The 17,684-nt window shown below is 53.6% G+C and overlaps 1 protein-coding gene across 1 annotated transcript in view; it reads left to right on the top strand.

The window, feature by feature from the left end:
• Positions 1 to 311: 311 nt before the first annotated feature.
• PODXL (podocalyxin like) overlaps positions 312 to 17,684 on the top strand; it is a 55,572-nt gene continuing 38,199 nt past the window's right edge. The window contains exon 1 of the mRNA XM_030825630.1: positions 312 to 687. Coding sequence (XP_030681490.1) covers positions 618 to 687 — 70 coding nt within the window. The 5' untranslated portion in view covers positions 312 to 617. The remainder of the gene's footprint in view (positions 688 to 17,684) is intronic.

Raw genomic sequence — 17,684 nt, 5'->3', positions numbered from 1 at the left:
GGTGTGCTGGGGGATCCCGCCGGGCCCACTCAGAAGCACTCGGGGGGACACCTGTTCGGGACACCTGTGGGCGGGGCCCGGCTGCCCCGCAGGAGCCCCCCGCCCTGGCCCGTGCGCACACACAGTCACCCAAGGCGCGGAGGCCGCCGGCCCTCCCGCCCGCCGCGCTCCAGGGCGGAGTTTCCTCCTCTGCTCATTGTTCACGGCCCCGCGCCCGCCCAGCCCCGGCCCCGCCCGGTCCGGCCGCCGCCGCGGGCAGGCTCCTGGGGGAGGGGGAGGGGGAGGGGGAGGGACGGGGGCGGGGGCGGGGGCCGGCGCGGACTGGACGGGCCAGGAGTAGCCGCAGCCGCTAGTGGGGCCGCAGCCGCGCAGACGCCGCCCAGGACGCAGCCGCCGCCGCCGCTCCTCTGCCGCTGGCTCTGCGTCCCAGCCCGGCTCTGCGGCAGCAGCAGGGAGGAAGAGTCGCCGCAGCGCGACTCGGGAGCCCCGGGTCACAGCCGGGCCGCCGGAGCCACCCACAGGCCTCCCCAGGCGGCGCCCACGCTCCTACCGCCCGGACGCGCGGATCCTCCGCCGGCCCCGCAGCCACCTGCTCCCGGCCCAGAGGCGAGGACACGATGCGCTGCGCGGTGGTGCTCTCGGCGCTGCTGCTACTGTTGTCGCCGTCGCCAGTGTCCTCCGAGAGTGGTAAGTGGCCGGCCCGTGCTCCGCCGGGACTCCCACCATGCCCATGTGCCCCCTGCCCGGCCGAGCTGCAGGGAAGCCCGGCGCGCCGCGTGGTCCGACCCGAGCAGCCCTATCACCGCCGGGGCCACACACGGAGCCCTGACCTTGCACCATCCACGCCCCCTCCAAACTCCACAACGCGGCAGGTGCAGGGCCCGAGCGTAGATTCGTCTCTAGTCTCCACTCGGGAGGAGTGGGCGGTGGATTCTGCCCGGGCAGACAGGGGCGCGCCGGTGCTAAGTGGGTTTGCATGGGAAAGAAAAGGGAGACGGCACCGCGAGGCTCCACGCTTCTGCGGGACCCTCGGGATCTGATTACACCTTTCCTTCGTGTTGGAGGGAATGAGGAGCTGTACTGTGTATTCGTTAATTCCAGGCAAAGAGGCAGGCGAGAGGCTCCTGAGGAAGTCCCTGAAGCAGGTGACAAGCCTCCAGCCACGGCCCACGCGGGCGATGTGCTTACCCGTTTGCAGAGAGGTTTTTCTAAACAATGTGTGCAGGCTCAATTCCCTGAGCCCGTGCTGGGGCAGGTACAGAGTCGTAAGCGGACCTTCCACAGTCCCAGAGTCACCTGGCTGAGTGGGGGTCCTACCTCCGTGTCCCCAAAGCAATCGCTTCTTAGTGCGTGGCTACGATGGTGAGACCCCCTCGAATCCTCTTGTTCAAACGGGAACTTCTCTCTCGTAGAATAGGATTGGGCTGCATTTTAGACACACCTTAGAAAATGTACCTGTCTCTCATGAAACACCTGCACCTCAGAAACATCCCCTCCCTGTTTCTTTTCAAGGTGAAATGTTACTCTTTCCCTTTTGGGGGACAGGCGATGGCTGCAAACTCAACCAGAACAGGTGTTCCTAAGCCCGCAGGGAACAGCCTGAGTCGGCTCAGCCCCACAGGAGAGGCGCATTTCTCATTCTCTCTTGCCCACCTGAGCACGGGTCTGCAGGAAGAGCGGAGGTGATGCGATCACCCTAGGGACTGCAGGGACAGCACAGGCAGGGTAGGGACTCTGCTGTGAGCAGGTGCTGGTAGTTTGGGACTGGACTCTAAGGGACCAGGGGAGATGGGAGGGAAGTACAGTCTCTCCTCTGCACCACAGGAAACCTTTGGTAGTGGGCAGGGGCTGGCACTCAGGGAGGAGGCAGGCATGGGCATCCTCCTGTGGCCGGTGGGAGACTCCACCAGCCTGACTAGAAAGGGAAGGTCCCGGCGGGGGAAGAATGTGTGTCCCTGGAAGAGGGGCTGCAGTGTGAGGAACAGTCAGAACAGCTTTCAGAGTGGCAATCGCTGAAGAGCCGCACGACATGCAGGGTTGAGATGACACGGGAGTGTCGTGGCTCCTTAGCCCTACTCTGGGGACAGCTGGACTTCAGGGTGGGCCTTCATACGAACCTTTTGTTGGGAAGCCTCTTAGAACCACCCAGAAGGGCGTTGGGCTGTGTCAGGAAAGAGGAGTTAGTCCCTAGTGCTTCTGTGCTTAAGGAGGCTGAGCCACCCTTCCTTTGAGGAGTGGGAGGCACTGTGGGGACAAGACCCTCCCTGTTCTGCCCTAAAAGGAAATGTCCCTAAGTCACCAGCGGGCAAAGCTCTGACTCCAGCTCACTGCTGGCTTCAAGGATGGCACTGTTTTTCCTGGCACCTGGGCACTGCCAGAAACCATGGCTCTTCCATGAAGCACCACTTCTGGCCTAGCACGGGGCATGGCACATGGCAGAAGTTTGGTATGTGGCAAACAAAAATGACCATAACCCAGTGCCTGTTCTAACCAGCAAGTAACTTGGCCTATCCAAGCACTGTATGCATTACAGTTTGCAGCACTGTTGGGAAGCACTTAGAAAAGTGCAAAGTGCTAAGTGGGGGATGGGGAGAGGATGATGATCATGATGGCGATGATGATTTGCATATATTGAGGTCAGAAAAGGCTTGTGGGGGGCATGTTGTGGCAAGCTTGGTCTGTTCAGTAGCTATGGTGCATTTTACACCACCCTCTAGGGATTCAGTAAGGCCAGCTCCATCCCTGTCCTTCTGAAGGTGTGGTCGCCTGGGCTGCTGTCCTCAGGAATAGCATAAACACTGCCCCCCACCTGCTGGAATCCTGTGATTTGATTCAAAGCAAGAAAGATTTATAGCTCGAGTCTCTGCAACAAAGGAATTATCCCCAGACAGGTCCATCCCTGCCCCTCTCCCCCAGCTAACCTTCCAATATGTGGGTGGATTATGCAGCCTCCAGCAAAGAAAGCATTCACCTTAGGGGTCGGACAATTCATCAGACCCCCTTTCAGTGCTTTTTGGTTTGATAACCATCTGGCAGAACCACAATGGTAAGTCACATCTCTGTGCCTCCGTTTCGTTATTTGTGAGATAGAGTAAAAGAACCAAAGGGACCTCTGGTTCCACCATGATAAGATATCTGGGGTTCCGTGTTCCCTCAGCTACCAAAAGGACAAGCTGATTCAGTACTCTCAATCTGATGTTGAATGGATGAATTCTGGGCAACAGAAAGGCAGCTTGGTGGGGTGGAAACACTCAGACTTTGGGTCAGAGAGATGTGCGTGACCATGGACAAAATAGTGGACCTCCCTGAACCTCAGTTTCTTCATCTATGAAGTAATAACAGCCCTACCTTGTGGGTTGCTGTGAAGATGAGCGAGTATATATATCATGGGCTTGGCTTTACGCCCAACTCAGGATCAACACTCAAAAATAGTTATGATGATTAATAAGCATATATATTGAGCACCTGGTGGGTTTAAGGGACCCCAGGCGTTGGGATTCTGCCAATGTTTGTGGGTATCAGTGGATGTATGATAATAAAAACTGAAGCCCCAGTGCCACTCTGTGGGAGAGGGAGGCATATGTAAAAGAGTGTAAGATTTGGAAGGGGTGGTCTGGAGGTCTGGAGAAAGCTTCCTGAAGGAGGTGGGGTTTTCACATAGGGATTTTAAAATTAAAAGGGTCAGTGTTTCCTAATGTGGCTGAGGCTCTATGAATTGTAGTGTGTAGGGGAGATGCAGATTAGGGACGGGGAGTCTGTGATGGCTGTTCTTGAGATGGAGTCATTGAGGCTTTGGGGAGATTAGCTCTCAGAACTGGAGAGAGTTCCACGGTGGCAGGGCGTGGCTGCTCACGCCTGGAATCCCAGCAACTTTGAGAGGCCAAGGTGGGAGGATCGCTTGAGCCTAGGAGTTCAAGACCAGTCTGGACAACGTAGGAAGACTGTCTGTACTAAAAAGACAAAAAAATTAGCTGGGCATGTTGGTGGCACACGCCTGTAGTCCCAGCTACTCAGGAGACTGCGGTAGGAGAATTGCTTGAACCTGGGAGACGGAGGTTGTAGTGAGCCAAGATCACGCCGCTGCTCTCCAGCCTGGGCAACAGAGGGAGACCCTGATTCAAGGAAAAAAACAAGGTGCCCAGGGCTGGGGTGGGGGAATGTGGGTGTTCCCAGCATGGCGCAGCTTGGGACAGGATCTGAGGCAGGAGCGAGCTGGACATGGGGGGTTAGGAGCCAGCCATTCAAGGGCAGACCCAAAAGCACCTGGTGTCAGTGTGGCCAGAGCTTTGGAGTGTGGTCACCCAGAGAAGGGCTGTGAGGAGGGGAGCGTGGCCTGCCCAGGAGGGTCCTCAGGGTGTCTCCCAGGCCTAGAGAAGGTGGAGGGAGAGGCATGGAGGCTGTCCCCCATCTGGTTTTCCTCAGGAACCCATGTTTGAAGGGAGAGGAGGGTGCTGGCTGGGGTTTTAACACCACTGCCCTGTGGAAAGCTGAGAGGGGAAGGGGACTGGACTCCCTGTGGTTAGAAATCCCCCCTAGCAGGGAGGGAGGGGAAGAGCCACTCCTAGCCACCCTCAGGCATCATCTCTGAGATGCCTTCCCTGGTTTCCTAGGGAGAACCAAAGTGTGTTCCACGATCTGTGTGTCTCCTCCACCATGCGGTGAGGCCCTCAAGGGGCCAGCGACATATTTATCACTACCTCCAAGGCCCAGCCCAGCACCCAGCGCTGAGTGGTCGCTTGGGATACTCTGGACTGTGTAGAACTGAGGGGAACCGGCTTCAGCCCTGGCTTTAGGCTCCCTGGAAGGGGAGTTTGCATCCTGGGAAGGGATGTCTGGCCAGTGGGCTTGTTCTCCAGCAGCCAGAGCTGGTGGGAGCAACTGCTGAAGGTTAAGGCTTCTGTGGGGCTGGTGACCCCTGTGATGCTGGTGTCTGCTGTGGAGCTGGCTCAGCACTTAGCTCAGAGCCCTTCACTCTTTTCTTTTTTTTTTTGAGATGGAGTCTCGTTCTGTCACCCAGGCTGGAGTGCAGTGGCGCGATCTCAGCTCACTACAAGCTCCGCCTCCTGGGTTCACGCCATTCTCCTGCCTCAGCCTCCCGAATAGCTAGGACTACAGGCGCCCACCTCCACGCTCGGCTAATTTTCTGTATTTTTTAGTAGGGACGGGGATTCACCGTGTTAGCCAGGATGGTCTCGATCTCCTGACCTCGTGATCCGCCGGCCTCGGCCTCCCGAAGTGCTGGGATTACAGGCGCGAGCCACCGCGCCCAGCTCAGAGCCCTTCACTCTTAAGGGAAGTGGGAGGAACCGTGTCTCCAGTTCACTGGACTTCTCAGGAGGGGACATAGATGACCCCTATTCCAGGAAGGGCTGCTTCTTCACACCCTTTGAGGCAGAGGCCCTCTTCAGGGCTGCTGAATGCAAGCTTTGCTCTAGCTGAAATGGAAACCATTCCTACATAATCAGAGAAAGAGAATGGCATTGCCCTGCCCATCCCTACCCACCAGCCTGAGCCTGCCTGGACACTTTCATTGGACCTCAGCCAGGAGCTCTTTACCCAGCTCTGGGCTCATTTCCTATTTGCACACTGGGCATGATGAAACAGGGCAGGGAGCTCAGCTGGTGGGGTTTCCTGTCGTGTCCCGGACCCAGGAACATGGGCGAAGTTGGATGGGTCTCTGTTTATCATGTGTCCTGTCTGCTCTATGGGGCTGTTAAGAAATCAAGTGATGTAACAGATCTGGGATGGTGACTCCTACCCTGCACAGGCCAAATGACCGGGGCATTCTGTATAAGAAAAGCCTTCAAGAAAATTGACACAGAGGATCCCTTAAAGGAGCCTGTTCATATTTGCAGTAACGTTTGTCATATGACTGCTTCAAGTAGGCAGCCTACAGGCTGTGCAATGTGGAATTCGGTTGGCAAAGGGTACTTTCCACACCACTTCTTTTTTTTTTTTTTTGAGACAGAGTCTCGCTATCGCCCAGGCTGGAGTGCAGTGGCGCGTGCAGTGGCGCGATCTCGGCTCACTGCAGGCTCCGCCCCCCGGGGTTCACGCCATTCTCCTGCCTCAGCCTCCCGAGTAGCTGGGACTACAGGCGCCCGCCACCTCGCCCGGCTAATTTTTTTTTTTTTTTTTGTATTTTTAGTAGAGACGGGGTTTCACTGTGTTTGCCAGGATGGTCTCGATCTCCTGACCTCGTGATCCGCCCGCCTCAGCCTCCCAAAGTGCTGGGATTACAGGCGTGAGCCACCGTGCCCGGCCTCCACACCACTTCTAAATGAGCCAGAAAATCATAGGACACAGAATTCTAGAGCTGGGGAGCCTTCTGGAAATCATCTACTACAATCTGCTTGTTTCACATGGGGGATTGCAGGCCAGGGGGGTGGGTTCATTTGCCCAAGTTCCCAGTGACTCTCAATAAATAGCTTTCCAGGAGATGGGTGTGCACGCGTGTGTGTGCATGCGTGTGTGTGTGCATGTGTGTGTGTGCATGTATGTGTGTGCATGTGCACATACGTGTCAGCTGTGGATACCAGAATAGAACTCAGCCCTTTCAGTGCTGATTCCCTCCTGGGAATTGGAAAAACTCACCAAATCCCCTTTATATATTTTTTTATTTTACTTTTTTTTTTTTTTTTTGGAGATGGAGTCTTGCTCTGTTGCCCAGGTTGGAGTGCACTGGCGTGATTTTGGCTTGCTGCAACCTCTGCCTCGCAGATTCACGACATCCTCCTGCCTCAGCCTCCTGAGTAGCTGGGACTACAGGCATGCACCACCACACCCAGCTAATTTCTGTAGAAATGGGGTCTCACCATGTTGGCCAGGCTGGTCTTGAACACCTAACCTTGAGTGATCTGCCTACCTCAGCCTCCCAGTGCTAGGATTACAGGCATGAGCCTCTTTAAAAAGGATTTTAGGATGGTGACAAACCTATACTGTGCCCACATTTCTTTCCCTACCCCTCTACCGTAAGGGTAAATTGAGGCTTGGGGCCACTTTGCTATTTAAGAGTTAGACTCCCAAGGGTGCCTGGAATACTGTGCCATAGCACTGGCCACCATGCATTGTGCCTAAATATGTCTGTGTTTGCCACTGGCCCACTGGCTGAGGACCCCCTGTCATGTCCACAGCCTCTAGCCAAATAGGTGGTTAAGAAATGTTTGCGGGATAATTGGCTGCCCAAAATGCAGCGTTCAGCTGCAGATTCATCAGTGGCCCTTGCCCACATCTCCTGCATCCCAAGCTCTTGCATTGTCTCTGAGTCCTGGCCCTGCCCTGAATCACTGGAGCAGCAGCAAGCACAGACTCTCCGCTAAGGGGGTCCCCCAGCTAAGGTTGGCCCCTGGGCCACCTCCAACCATCCCCACCCCCTTCCCCGACACATATCACCACCACCCTCTCTTCCTTTGTAGCCTTATTCCCCTTGGGAATAAGCCACCTCAACTTCCCAGGACCAGGGTGCAGGGTGGCACCTCGTCTACCAATTGTCATGGCCGGAAGGCTATGTATGTGCCTCCACTTGGGGAAAGAGAATTCTAAGGAGCGGCTGAGAGAGGCTTGCTATCTGGCCCTGGATTGGGGTGCAGGGGCCTCCCAGAGCCAGGCCCCTAGGGATGTGTGGACTGACCTGGGGTCTATGCTGTCTGATCTCTTACCTTCTAGCTACCTGACCCTGATCAGGGTCAGCAGAAGGGACAGCAGTTAAGCAAGCCGGTGAGGAGGGCACTCTGTAATTCTTGAACATACTGGCTGTGTGTGAGGCTGAAGCCACAGCTCCTTCTTAACCTGAAATTCTTGGAGCTCTGCCTGAGGACTGAGGCCCTTTGGTCTCCATCCAGCCAGGTTCCCATGCCAACCTACTCCCAACACACCGATTGGAACCACAGAGCGCTCCAGCTGGGGTAGCCTGCCTTTGGATGACCTTTATCTCACAGACCATTCCAGAGAGGAGAAACTGAGGCACAGACACAAGGACTTGCAGTAGATCATACAACCAGCTCTTCTCCCAAATATGTACGTGGTTCACTCCCTCACTCAGCTCTCCCCATGAATGCCACCTTCTCAAAGAGGCCTACCGGGGCTGCTCTGCTTAGAAACCCCTCCCCCCAGCACGCTCTTTTCCTCCTACTCGCCTTTATTTTCTCCATAGCACTCGTCACCTGATGTGTGTTCATTGGTTTGTTTGTTTGTCTGTCTCTCCCCCGTTAGACTGTAAGTTCCATGAGGGCAGGGACTTCCATTGCGCTGTAGCCACAGCACCTAGAATAGAACTTAGCACAAAGTAACTGTTCCGTAAATATAGGTTGAATGAGTGAGTTAGTTAAGTGAGTGGGTGTCAGGGCTGGCTTAGAACTTAAAGTCTTGCCTGCCAGCCTGTGCTCTCCAAATGCAAGGCTACCTGATTCAAGAAAGAGGTGGCAGGTGGGGGCCGGCCTAGGTCCTGGGGGAACAGGCATATGGGCAGGAAGGAGCAGGGATTCCTGGTAGGAAGCAGGAGGGGGCCATGTCTTCTGTGGTGTCTCCACCCAAAGGATCCTTCAGCTGAGGACTGGGGCTTGTGTTTGTTAGAACTTGATTTGGCTGCTCATAGCAACAAAAAAGAAGTAGTGGATTAAATAAGAGAGGCATCAGTTATATCTCTCTCATATCATAGAACTTCAGAGGGCTGGTATAGTGGTTCTGCCATCATTCACATGTGGCCTCGTGGTCCAAGATGGCTGCTGGAGTTCCAGCCACCTGGAAAAAGGAAGGAACCAGAAGCATGTGGCTCCTCTTTAGAGTGTGCCTCCCAGAAACCACACGTGACACGTCCAGTCACGTTTTGTTGAACAGAACTTAGCATGTGGCCACACTAGCTGAAAGGAAGGCAGGAAAGAGAACTTAGGGAAGAGTAATTTTTATTTCAGGCACCCAAGTGCCTAACCAAAAAACAGTGGTTCAGTTACAAAGAGGAAACAGAGAGTAGATATTTGGAGTAGGTGACTGGCAAATGCTACTGCAGAACTGGTCCCTGCAAACCTTGGGCTTCTCTGTAGTGGCCCTCTGTCCTCACCTTGCCGGTCAGATCAGCTTCGCCTCTGCACAAGTGAAACACGGCTCTCAGGAAGCCCACTTAGTCCTCCAGTTGTGTGGCTGTAGCCTTCTGGTCCTGAGGGGCAGTTCCTGGTAATGCACAAAGAAACCTGGCTCCTTCCAAGAGCTGCAACAGGGATCCGAGGTGTCCAAGGAACCCCCATAAGCTGGGCCTTGGGCAGGGTAGGCAGGGGAAAGACCTGGGTTCCCCCACTGGCCTGTCGATAGGGAAGAAGTGATTCTGCTCCCCATCTCTCCCTCTCACCTCAGAGCGGGTGAGTGCAGGGCCAAGGAAATACTGTCTTAGGGGTTTGGCTATGAGTCCTCAGTGACAGCAGCAGCCGGGGCCAGTGGCTTTGAAACCTGCGGGAGGTATTCTGTGGAGCTGCCTTGGGGGCCACCGAGGGCTTGGGGTGCATACCTGGAGAGGAAAATGAAGAGGAGACCGATTTGGGGGGAGTTTTACGTCCATCCTCTTCGCGAAGGCCTTACCTTTCACTGTTCTGTAATGATAGGTCTCTACGTAAGAATTCCTTTGACAAACAGTTTTGCTGTGATGGTGAAGAGAAGAAAAATGGAAAGCTCTGCTGGTGCCCTAGACTCTGCAGTTAAGAGGCTTGGATTTTAGCCACAGCTTCGACACTTGCTAGCCTTGTGATCTCAGACTTGTTCCTTTACCTGGGCTTCTCCAGCGGGCAGATAGGTATTGTGCCCTCCTTCATAGCAAGGGCTAAATAGGATCATGTAGGTGGTGCCTCTGATGTGCAGAAAGCATCCACACATGCTGATTTTTTTTTTTTTTTTTTTTTGAGACGGAATTTCACTCTTGTTTGTCCAGGCTGGATGGAGTGCAATGGCACGACCTTGGGTCACCACAACCTCCGCCTCCCGGGTTCTAGTGATTCTCCTGCCTCAGCCTCTGGAGTAGCTGGAATTACAGGCATGCACCACCATGCCCACCTAATTTTGTATTTTTAGTAGAGATGGGGTTTCCCCTTGTTGGCCAGGCTGGTCTTGAACTCCCAACCTCAGGTGATCAGCCTAATCAGCCTCCCAAAGTGCTAGGATTACAGACGCGAGCCACCCGTACCCGGCATGTTGATTTTATTTCTTGTATTGGCGTCAGCCCTAGCCCAGTGTGAGTCAACAGACCCTGTTACCCCACCCCCAGCGCCATGCTAGAGCAGCATCCTCTGCGACCTCACAGGGCCAGGGCTTTCTTCTTCAAGTCCCTTCCCCATTACTCAGGCTGGGGGCCTCAGTGCGGGAAGGCAGGGTTAGTTGCAGACCCGCAGTTTCAGATAAAGTTGGCCAGGGTGGGCTTAGCTAAGAAGCGGCTGAGATGGCGCCCCCTGCCTTCCTATTCCTGTTTGGTGCTCCTCAGCTCACCCCTAGGGGGCACTGCCCTTCACTTTGGGGCTTTGAGTCAAAACAGACTTTTTTTTTTTTTTTTTTTTGAGACAGGGCCTCACTCTGTTACCCAGGCTGGAGTGCAGTGGCACGATCTCGACTCACTGCAACCTCCGCCCCCGGAGTTCAAGCGATCCGCTCACCTCAGCCTCGCCCATAGTTGGGATTACAGGTACCTGCCCCCAAGCCCAGCTGATTTTGGGATTTTTAGTAGAGATGGGGTTTCCCCATGTTGGCCAGGCTGGTCTTGAACTCCTGGCATCAAGTGATCCGCCCGCCTCAGCCTTCCAAAGTGCTGGAATTACAGACATAGGCCACAGCGCCTGGCCCAAAACAGGCTTTCTGAAGCCACCTGCACCCTGATCCTGGCAGCCCCCTAAGTGGTTAGCCCATCACATGGTTAAATGCAGTCTTCCACCTCTTGGCTCTCTTTCTACCTGGATAAATGCGCTTGTGATTGGGTAATCAGCCCCTGGCCACGCCCAGTGCACACTCCCTCCTAGCCCTGGGATCCCAGTCTCCCTTTCACTTTCCTTTCTTAGATCATCCAACCCTGAGCCTACCCCATCTCTTGCACTAAATTCCTCTTGATGCCATTGAGCCAGGCAGTGAAGCACAATGTTGATCTTTCTATGGCCAGCTCTCCATTTTCCTTCTCAGGAAAGGGAGGGTGTGGGGGAGGTGCATGGAGCTACAATCCAACAACTAGAGAAAGGAATATTTCCTCACAAGGACGAAAAGTGGAAGGAAGATAGGAAGGGAAGGTAGGAAGTACTCACAGATCTGCCTTGGGGGCATTGCTCTGTGCCTCAGTTTACCCACATGGTAAGTCTGGGCTAGCACCGTATGAGGTTTTTTATTTTACTTTTATATTCCATAAAGCAAGCTGTGTTCCAAACTGTGTCCAGTAAGAACATTTCATAGTCCTCAAGATTTTAATAGGTATGCTCTCAATGAATATTTAATAAAATGATACATTTCCCTTCTTAGAAGGTCAAAATACATTATGATCTTACATGCTTTGAAATATCCTCTAAGGAAGATTACTTATTACCTTTGTTTAACCCATCATTCCCCAAACGTACTTTAACCATGGGACCATTTCCTTTTCAGCTTCCTCTTTTTAGTAGAACATCAATTAACATCTTGTGAAACACTCATGTTTCCCCAGGATATTTTGGGGGAAATACTGATGTGAAGGTAGTGACCAACTGTCCCAGTTTACCCAGTATTAACAGGTTATCCTGGGATGTGGGACTTAGAGTACTAAAACCCAGACAGTCCTGTGTAAAGACCAAGCTGGAAAAGCATTAACTATAACAACACACTCACATGTGTCTAGCTGAAATGAAGAGGGCCCTCTGACCTTAGGGGATTTATAGGAAACGACACGGCAGGTCGCAGCCAGTTTGAAGGCTGCTTGCACCAGAGTCCATTGGGAACAAGTTATATTCAAGACTGGTGGCCTCTCAAGAGTGTTTGCAGTGGTGTTGCTTCTCAGCCAGAAGTGGGAGGCTCTGTTAAAAGAATTATGGAAGTGTGTGTTTTTGATGTTTGATCTTTCTGCCCAGATGGGGGCAGACATTGTTTGCCGGTTGCCTGTGTCTGGCTCTTTCCTGTTGTGCCTCTGCCCCCTGCTGCTTTGAGTCCTTGAACCTGACAGCATCACGGTGCTGTTTTAGATCCTGAGTCCCGTCATCCTGTCGTCCTGCCCCAGGAGCTTGGAGAAGGGGATTCCAGGATGTTCTGGTAGCCAGCACTGTCATAGTGGCTCACAGACAGTTCTGGCTGAACAGGGCCTGCTGAGTGCATGGGTCTCATCCACCTTCATGCTGTCATTGTTCCTGGGAGTTGGTGGCTGAGGGGGTGGTGTACTTGTTTGTTAAGCCACCAGCTTGCATGTGCTTTTCCAGCTGCAGCTAGCACCTAAGGCACTACTCGCAGGTGGGACAATGAGGAGGGGTGCCCATTGTTCAGCCAGATGCAGTCTTGCATCCTGCCCTGGGGGCACTGACAAGTGTGGTACAGGGCGTGCGGGGGCCCTGCTGCTCCCTCCCCAGGCCTGTGCTGTCCTAACTCCTGCCTATGCCTCCCCGATCTGGAGGCCCTGAGAGCACCGCCCAAAACGTTGCTTCTCGTCCTGAGGTCATCCTGGGTTTTGCTTCTCCATGGCCGGGGTTCTAGAGAGCTCGTGCTGTGGATCAGCTTCTGGGGAAGGGCAGGATGGGAGCCCGTCCTGGCCTTTCGTTCACCCACGGCATCCTATGGGGATTACACTTGGGCAGGGAAATTCTCTGGCTTCACAGCCCTGGACGAATCTGGAAGTCTGGTCCTGTTGACACAGAATCACATCTGAATGCCACAGGCACTCTAGGGCAATCGTGTCCATGTGCCAGCTATAACTGGCCCTGGGGCCTCTTGTTGGCTAAGCGCTGGGTGTTTGTGTGGGTGCGCCACGTGTACACAGGGCTGGTGGCAGGCACAGTGAAGAAAACCAGCAGGGTCCATCTGAGTTGGGTGTTGAGCTGAGGAGTGGGTTTGCAAAAGAAACAGATCCTCTGTCCAGACACTCACAACCCGGTGTCCTCCCTGCAGGCCTCAGTTTCCTCATCTGTGAATGAGGAGCTGGCCCAGTGGCTCTCAGGGGCCTTCCTTTTTAGTATTTACCATGGTCTAAAGCTGGGTGATTTCGGCCCCAGGACTGCTGGCATCATGGGACTGATGGGTGTGTGTGGCTGCATATGCAGAGGGAACCTAGCTGGACAGCGTGGATGTTCTGAGCCATTGGGAATGACTGGAGGGGGCTGTTCTCATGCATTTGGCTTCTGGGGACAGGCAGTAACACCAGGGATTCCTGGGTAATATGAAGGGGGCATGGACACATGTCCTGTAGTGCCCTGGGGGCTCTTGGTGTTTTGCTGGCCTTGGCCTTTTCTTATCTCACTGCAGGTCAGATGCCTCCCCTTCCCCTGTCCAATGACCAAGAGGGGTGCAGCACCTGGAGCCAGGTGTGTGTGGGCACTCAGACCCCACAGGACTGGGGAGCTGCCCTGGGAGTGGGACTACATGGTTCTAAATGCCAAAGAAGGCGTGGTAGTGCCTGGTCCTCTGACTGCTTGCTCATCTCTACTTGTTGGGCTGAGATCACATGACATCTAGGCTTCCTCTGGCTGTAATATTATGACCCTGGGATGCAGAGGAATGTGATGCCTGCATGGCTTTTAAAGAGCAGGGGACAAGGGATGGCCTGGCACGGTGGTTCACACCTATAATCCCAGCACTTTGGGAGGCCGAGGCAGGGGGATCATTTGAAGCCAGGAGTTCAAGACCAGCCTGGGCAACATAGTGAGGCTCTATCTCTACATACAGTTTAAAAATTAGTCAAGCATGGTGGTATGCACCTGTAATTCCAGCTACCTGGGAGGCTGAGGTGGGTACTACTTGCTAAGCCTAGAAGTTTGAGAGGCTGTAGTGAGCTATGTTTGTGCCACTGTACTCCAGCCTGGATGACACGACAAGACCCTATCTTTAAATAAATATGAAAATAATAAGTTTAAAAAGTAGAAAACGGTGGCTTAAAAACATAAATTTGGTTGAACTGATGAGAAAAAAAAAAAAAAGAAAAGCAGAAAACATCCCAGCCTCTGGTCACAGAGCACCGTGGACTCAGCCCCAGCCTGGCCCTAGCCCTGGCCCCTGCGTCTAGCCCAAGGGGTGGCATCAGCTCCTCGTGCTGTGCATCTCTAGACCTTGTGCCAGCAAAGACCAGGCTGTAAGGAAAAACAAGAAAGGTGGCAGCTCCTGGGACCAGGATCTCTGGATCCTGTGATCCTGGCTCTGCCTCTCCCTAGGAGCTGCACTACTGCCATGCTCTAGAGGGAGGGAGGTTCTAACTGGCGCTGTACCCGCTTTCCAGATGGGAAATCCAAGGCAGAGGATGCTGGTGATTAGTTTACCTAGAGTCACGTCTTGAGGCTCCAGGTACCCCCTTTCCACTTTATTTGTTGTTGTTATTATTGTCATCATCGTTGAGACAGGGTCTCCCTCTGTCACCTAGGCTGGAGTACAGTGGCACAAACACACTGCAGCCTTGACCTCCTAGGCTGAAGCGATTCTCCTGCCTCAGCTTCCTGTGTAGCTGGGACCACAGGCATGCACCACCGTGCCTTGCTAATTTTAAAAATTATTTGTAGAGGTGAGGTGTCATTATATTGCCCGGGCTGGTCTTGAACTCCTGGGCTCAAGTGATCCTCCTGCCTCAGCCTCCCAAAGTGCTGGGATTACAGGCGTGAGTCACTGCAGCCAGCTTCCCTTCCACTTTGAATTCACCTTCTTTTCTTGTTCTGGGCATGGGAGTGGCCAAATAAACTTGACCTAGACATCTGGGCCTCTGCACCCACCTTGCAGGGTAGCTAGACTGGGCAGAGAGAGAGGGCAGAGAGAGAATGGGGCATGGAGCCTGTGAGGGCCAGGGGGCAAGAGACAGTGCCTTCCTTTCCTCCACCCATTTTGGAGCCCCAAGTCTGACTTAAGAATCAATCTTGTGTGATCTAAGCAAACCTGACCCCTTTTCTGACCTGCAAAACTTCAGAGGGAAATATTTTGCTCCCAGTTTCTTGGGAAAAGAAGAGCTGTGAGTTCACAGCTGTGCGCATGTGTGTGTATGTCATTGAGGCATATACTCAGTCATGCCTCTGTCCCGTCTCTGATGTCATGAAACTACTTTTAGGGGATGAATGTTCAGCTGTTTAGACACCTGGCTCCAACTGGGGCTGGCCCTGAGATTCTTGATTCACTTCCCTAGGCGGTGCCCATAGGAAACCAGGCTTCCTTGACGAACTCTAACGGGAGGGCCATGATGACTTGGCTTTGTTTAAAAGGAACATGGCCTTTAACTTTCCCTGCAGGCCTTGGCAGAGGACAAGGGAGCCAGTCCTCAATTGTTTAATGATATCCACTTACTTGGTTTGTTTGTCCTTTTTTTTTGAGACGGAGTCTCGCTCTGTTGCCCAGGCTGGAGTGCAGTGGCACAATCTCGGCTCACTGCAACCTCTGCCTCCCAGGTTCAAGCAATTCTCTGCCTCAGCCTCCCGAGAAGCTGGGATTACAGGCACCCACCACCAAGCCCAGCTAATTTTTGTATTTTTAGTAGAGATGGGGTTTCACCATGTTGACCAGGCTGGTCTTGAACTCCTGACCTCATGATCTACCCGCCTCAGCCTCCCAAAGTGCTGGGATTACAGGTGTGAGCCACTGCGCCCGGCCTGTTTGTTCTTTTTAAGCAACACCCTCCCACCCCCAAGTCACCCCCAACCCCACCTCCACTCCACTCCCCACTGTCCAAAAGATACAGGCTCCAGTGTCATCAACCACCAAAGAAATTCGGATTGTGTGCTCTGTGGGAGGTAATCATGCTTTTTCTTCTACCTCCTGGGCCAAGGAGAGAGTTAGGTGATAGTTTTAGCTTTATTTGCCCTGCTTTGCAGAGTAAGCGGGTGACCATTGGAGAGCCTTACCTCCTGCTCCTGCTCCATCCCCAGCACGCAGGGATTTAGTCTGGGATTTTGCCTGGGGAACGTGCCCTGCTGTGAATTACTCTGCAGCAAGAAGGACACAGGTGTTATTCCTGGAAGGGTAGAATTCTCGCCAGGACAGAACACAAAGAGGATAGAAATTTGGAGAGCTGAACTTGCTGCCTTAACCTTCATTGTCCACCAGACGGAAGCAGATCATTCCCTGGGAAATTCACAGGCTCCATTTCACAGAACTTTCTCCCTCTCTTCCCAGAGGCACTCTCCGTTTCAGAGGTGACTATCCCACAGCCATGCATGCGGGACTTCCCTCTGGCTCGGGGCCCTTGTTTGTTTTAGGCCAAGAGTGGAGACTGGGCCCTGGTGGAGGTTTCCAGGGGCCACTGAGAAACTCATACACATCTGGTTATTTTCACGGCTGCAGGAGGCCGGAGGTGGCGTGGGAAAGACAACGTGCTCCCTCAGAAAAATATTTACCAAGGTTGTTTTTGAACTTACTGCTAGGGGAAGAGTTGCGTGCCAAATGTCCATGCGCTTTGGCTCTGGAAGTGTGTGTGTGCCTGGGGACAGGTTGCAGGTGCTCCTGGGAGCAGGGACAGGGCCAGTTGAGAAGGGTGCGGGTTGGTGCAGACCCAGCGTGATGGGTATTGGGGGGCAGGGGCGAGGTAGAACACTCATTCCCGAGACAGCTGGGTTAGAATCCGGCTCTCTGACCTGGGGTGGGGCCTTCCCTGGGCTAGTCCGTCTCTCCATTTCTGAACGAGGTACATGATAGGCCAGACACTGTGGCTCACTCCTGTAATCTCAACACTGTGGGAGTCTGAGGCAGGAGGATCACTTGAGCTCAGGAGTTCAAGACTAGTTTGGGCAACATAGTGAGACCCTATCTCTACAAAATAATCAAAAACATAGCTGGGTGTCGTGGTGCGCACCTGTGGTCCCAGCTACGTGGCAGGCTGAGGTCGGGGGATCATCTGAGCCCAGGAGGAGGTTGAAGCTGCAGCGAGCCGTGATCGTGCCACCGCACTCCAGTCTGGGTGACAGAGCAAGACCCTGTCTCTAAAAAGATTAAAAATCAAAAGGTACTAAAGGTGTGTCCTCAGAGGGTGCTGGAGACACAAATGAGATCATATACAGGAAGAATGTGGCGCAGAGTCCCGCCAATATGCTAAGACCTCAGTATTTGCCCAGTATTAAGTTTAGAGTCATGATGATAAACTGCTCTTAGGAGGTGTCATTTAATAGGTGGATTTACAGAAAGTTCCAGCATGTGAGTGAGGCGGCATGTCCACCCCTCTACCCCGTGGTCTCAGAGCTGCCCCAACTGTACCAGGACACATGCAGCACCCAGACTGGGCACAGCTCACAGCAGGGGGTTGCAAGGCTGGCTGAGCCTGGCTGCCCCTTCTTCCAGCCCCGCCCTCAGTAAGGATACTGTAGATTTGGAATATTTAAACATTTTCCTCAAAGTTTTTACATTTCGGGGACTGGGCGTGGTGGCTCACGCCTGTAATCCCAGCACTTTGGGAGGCTGAGGCGGGTGAATGGCTTGAGGTCAGGAGTTCAAGACCAGCCTGGCCAACATGGCGAAACCCCATGTCTACTAAAAATACAAAAATCAGCTGAGCGTGGTGGTGCATGCCTGTAATCCCAGCTACCCAGGAGACT

Source organism: Nomascus leucogenys, chromosome 13, assembly GCF_006542625.1.
Source record: "Nomascus leucogenys isolate Asia chromosome 13, Asia_NLE_v1, whole genome shotgun sequence".
Taxonomy (NCBI): Eukaryota; Metazoa; Chordata; class Mammalia; order Primates; family Hylobatidae; genus Nomascus; species Nomascus leucogenys.
This window is presented reverse-complemented; position numbering and strand designations above follow the sequence as displayed.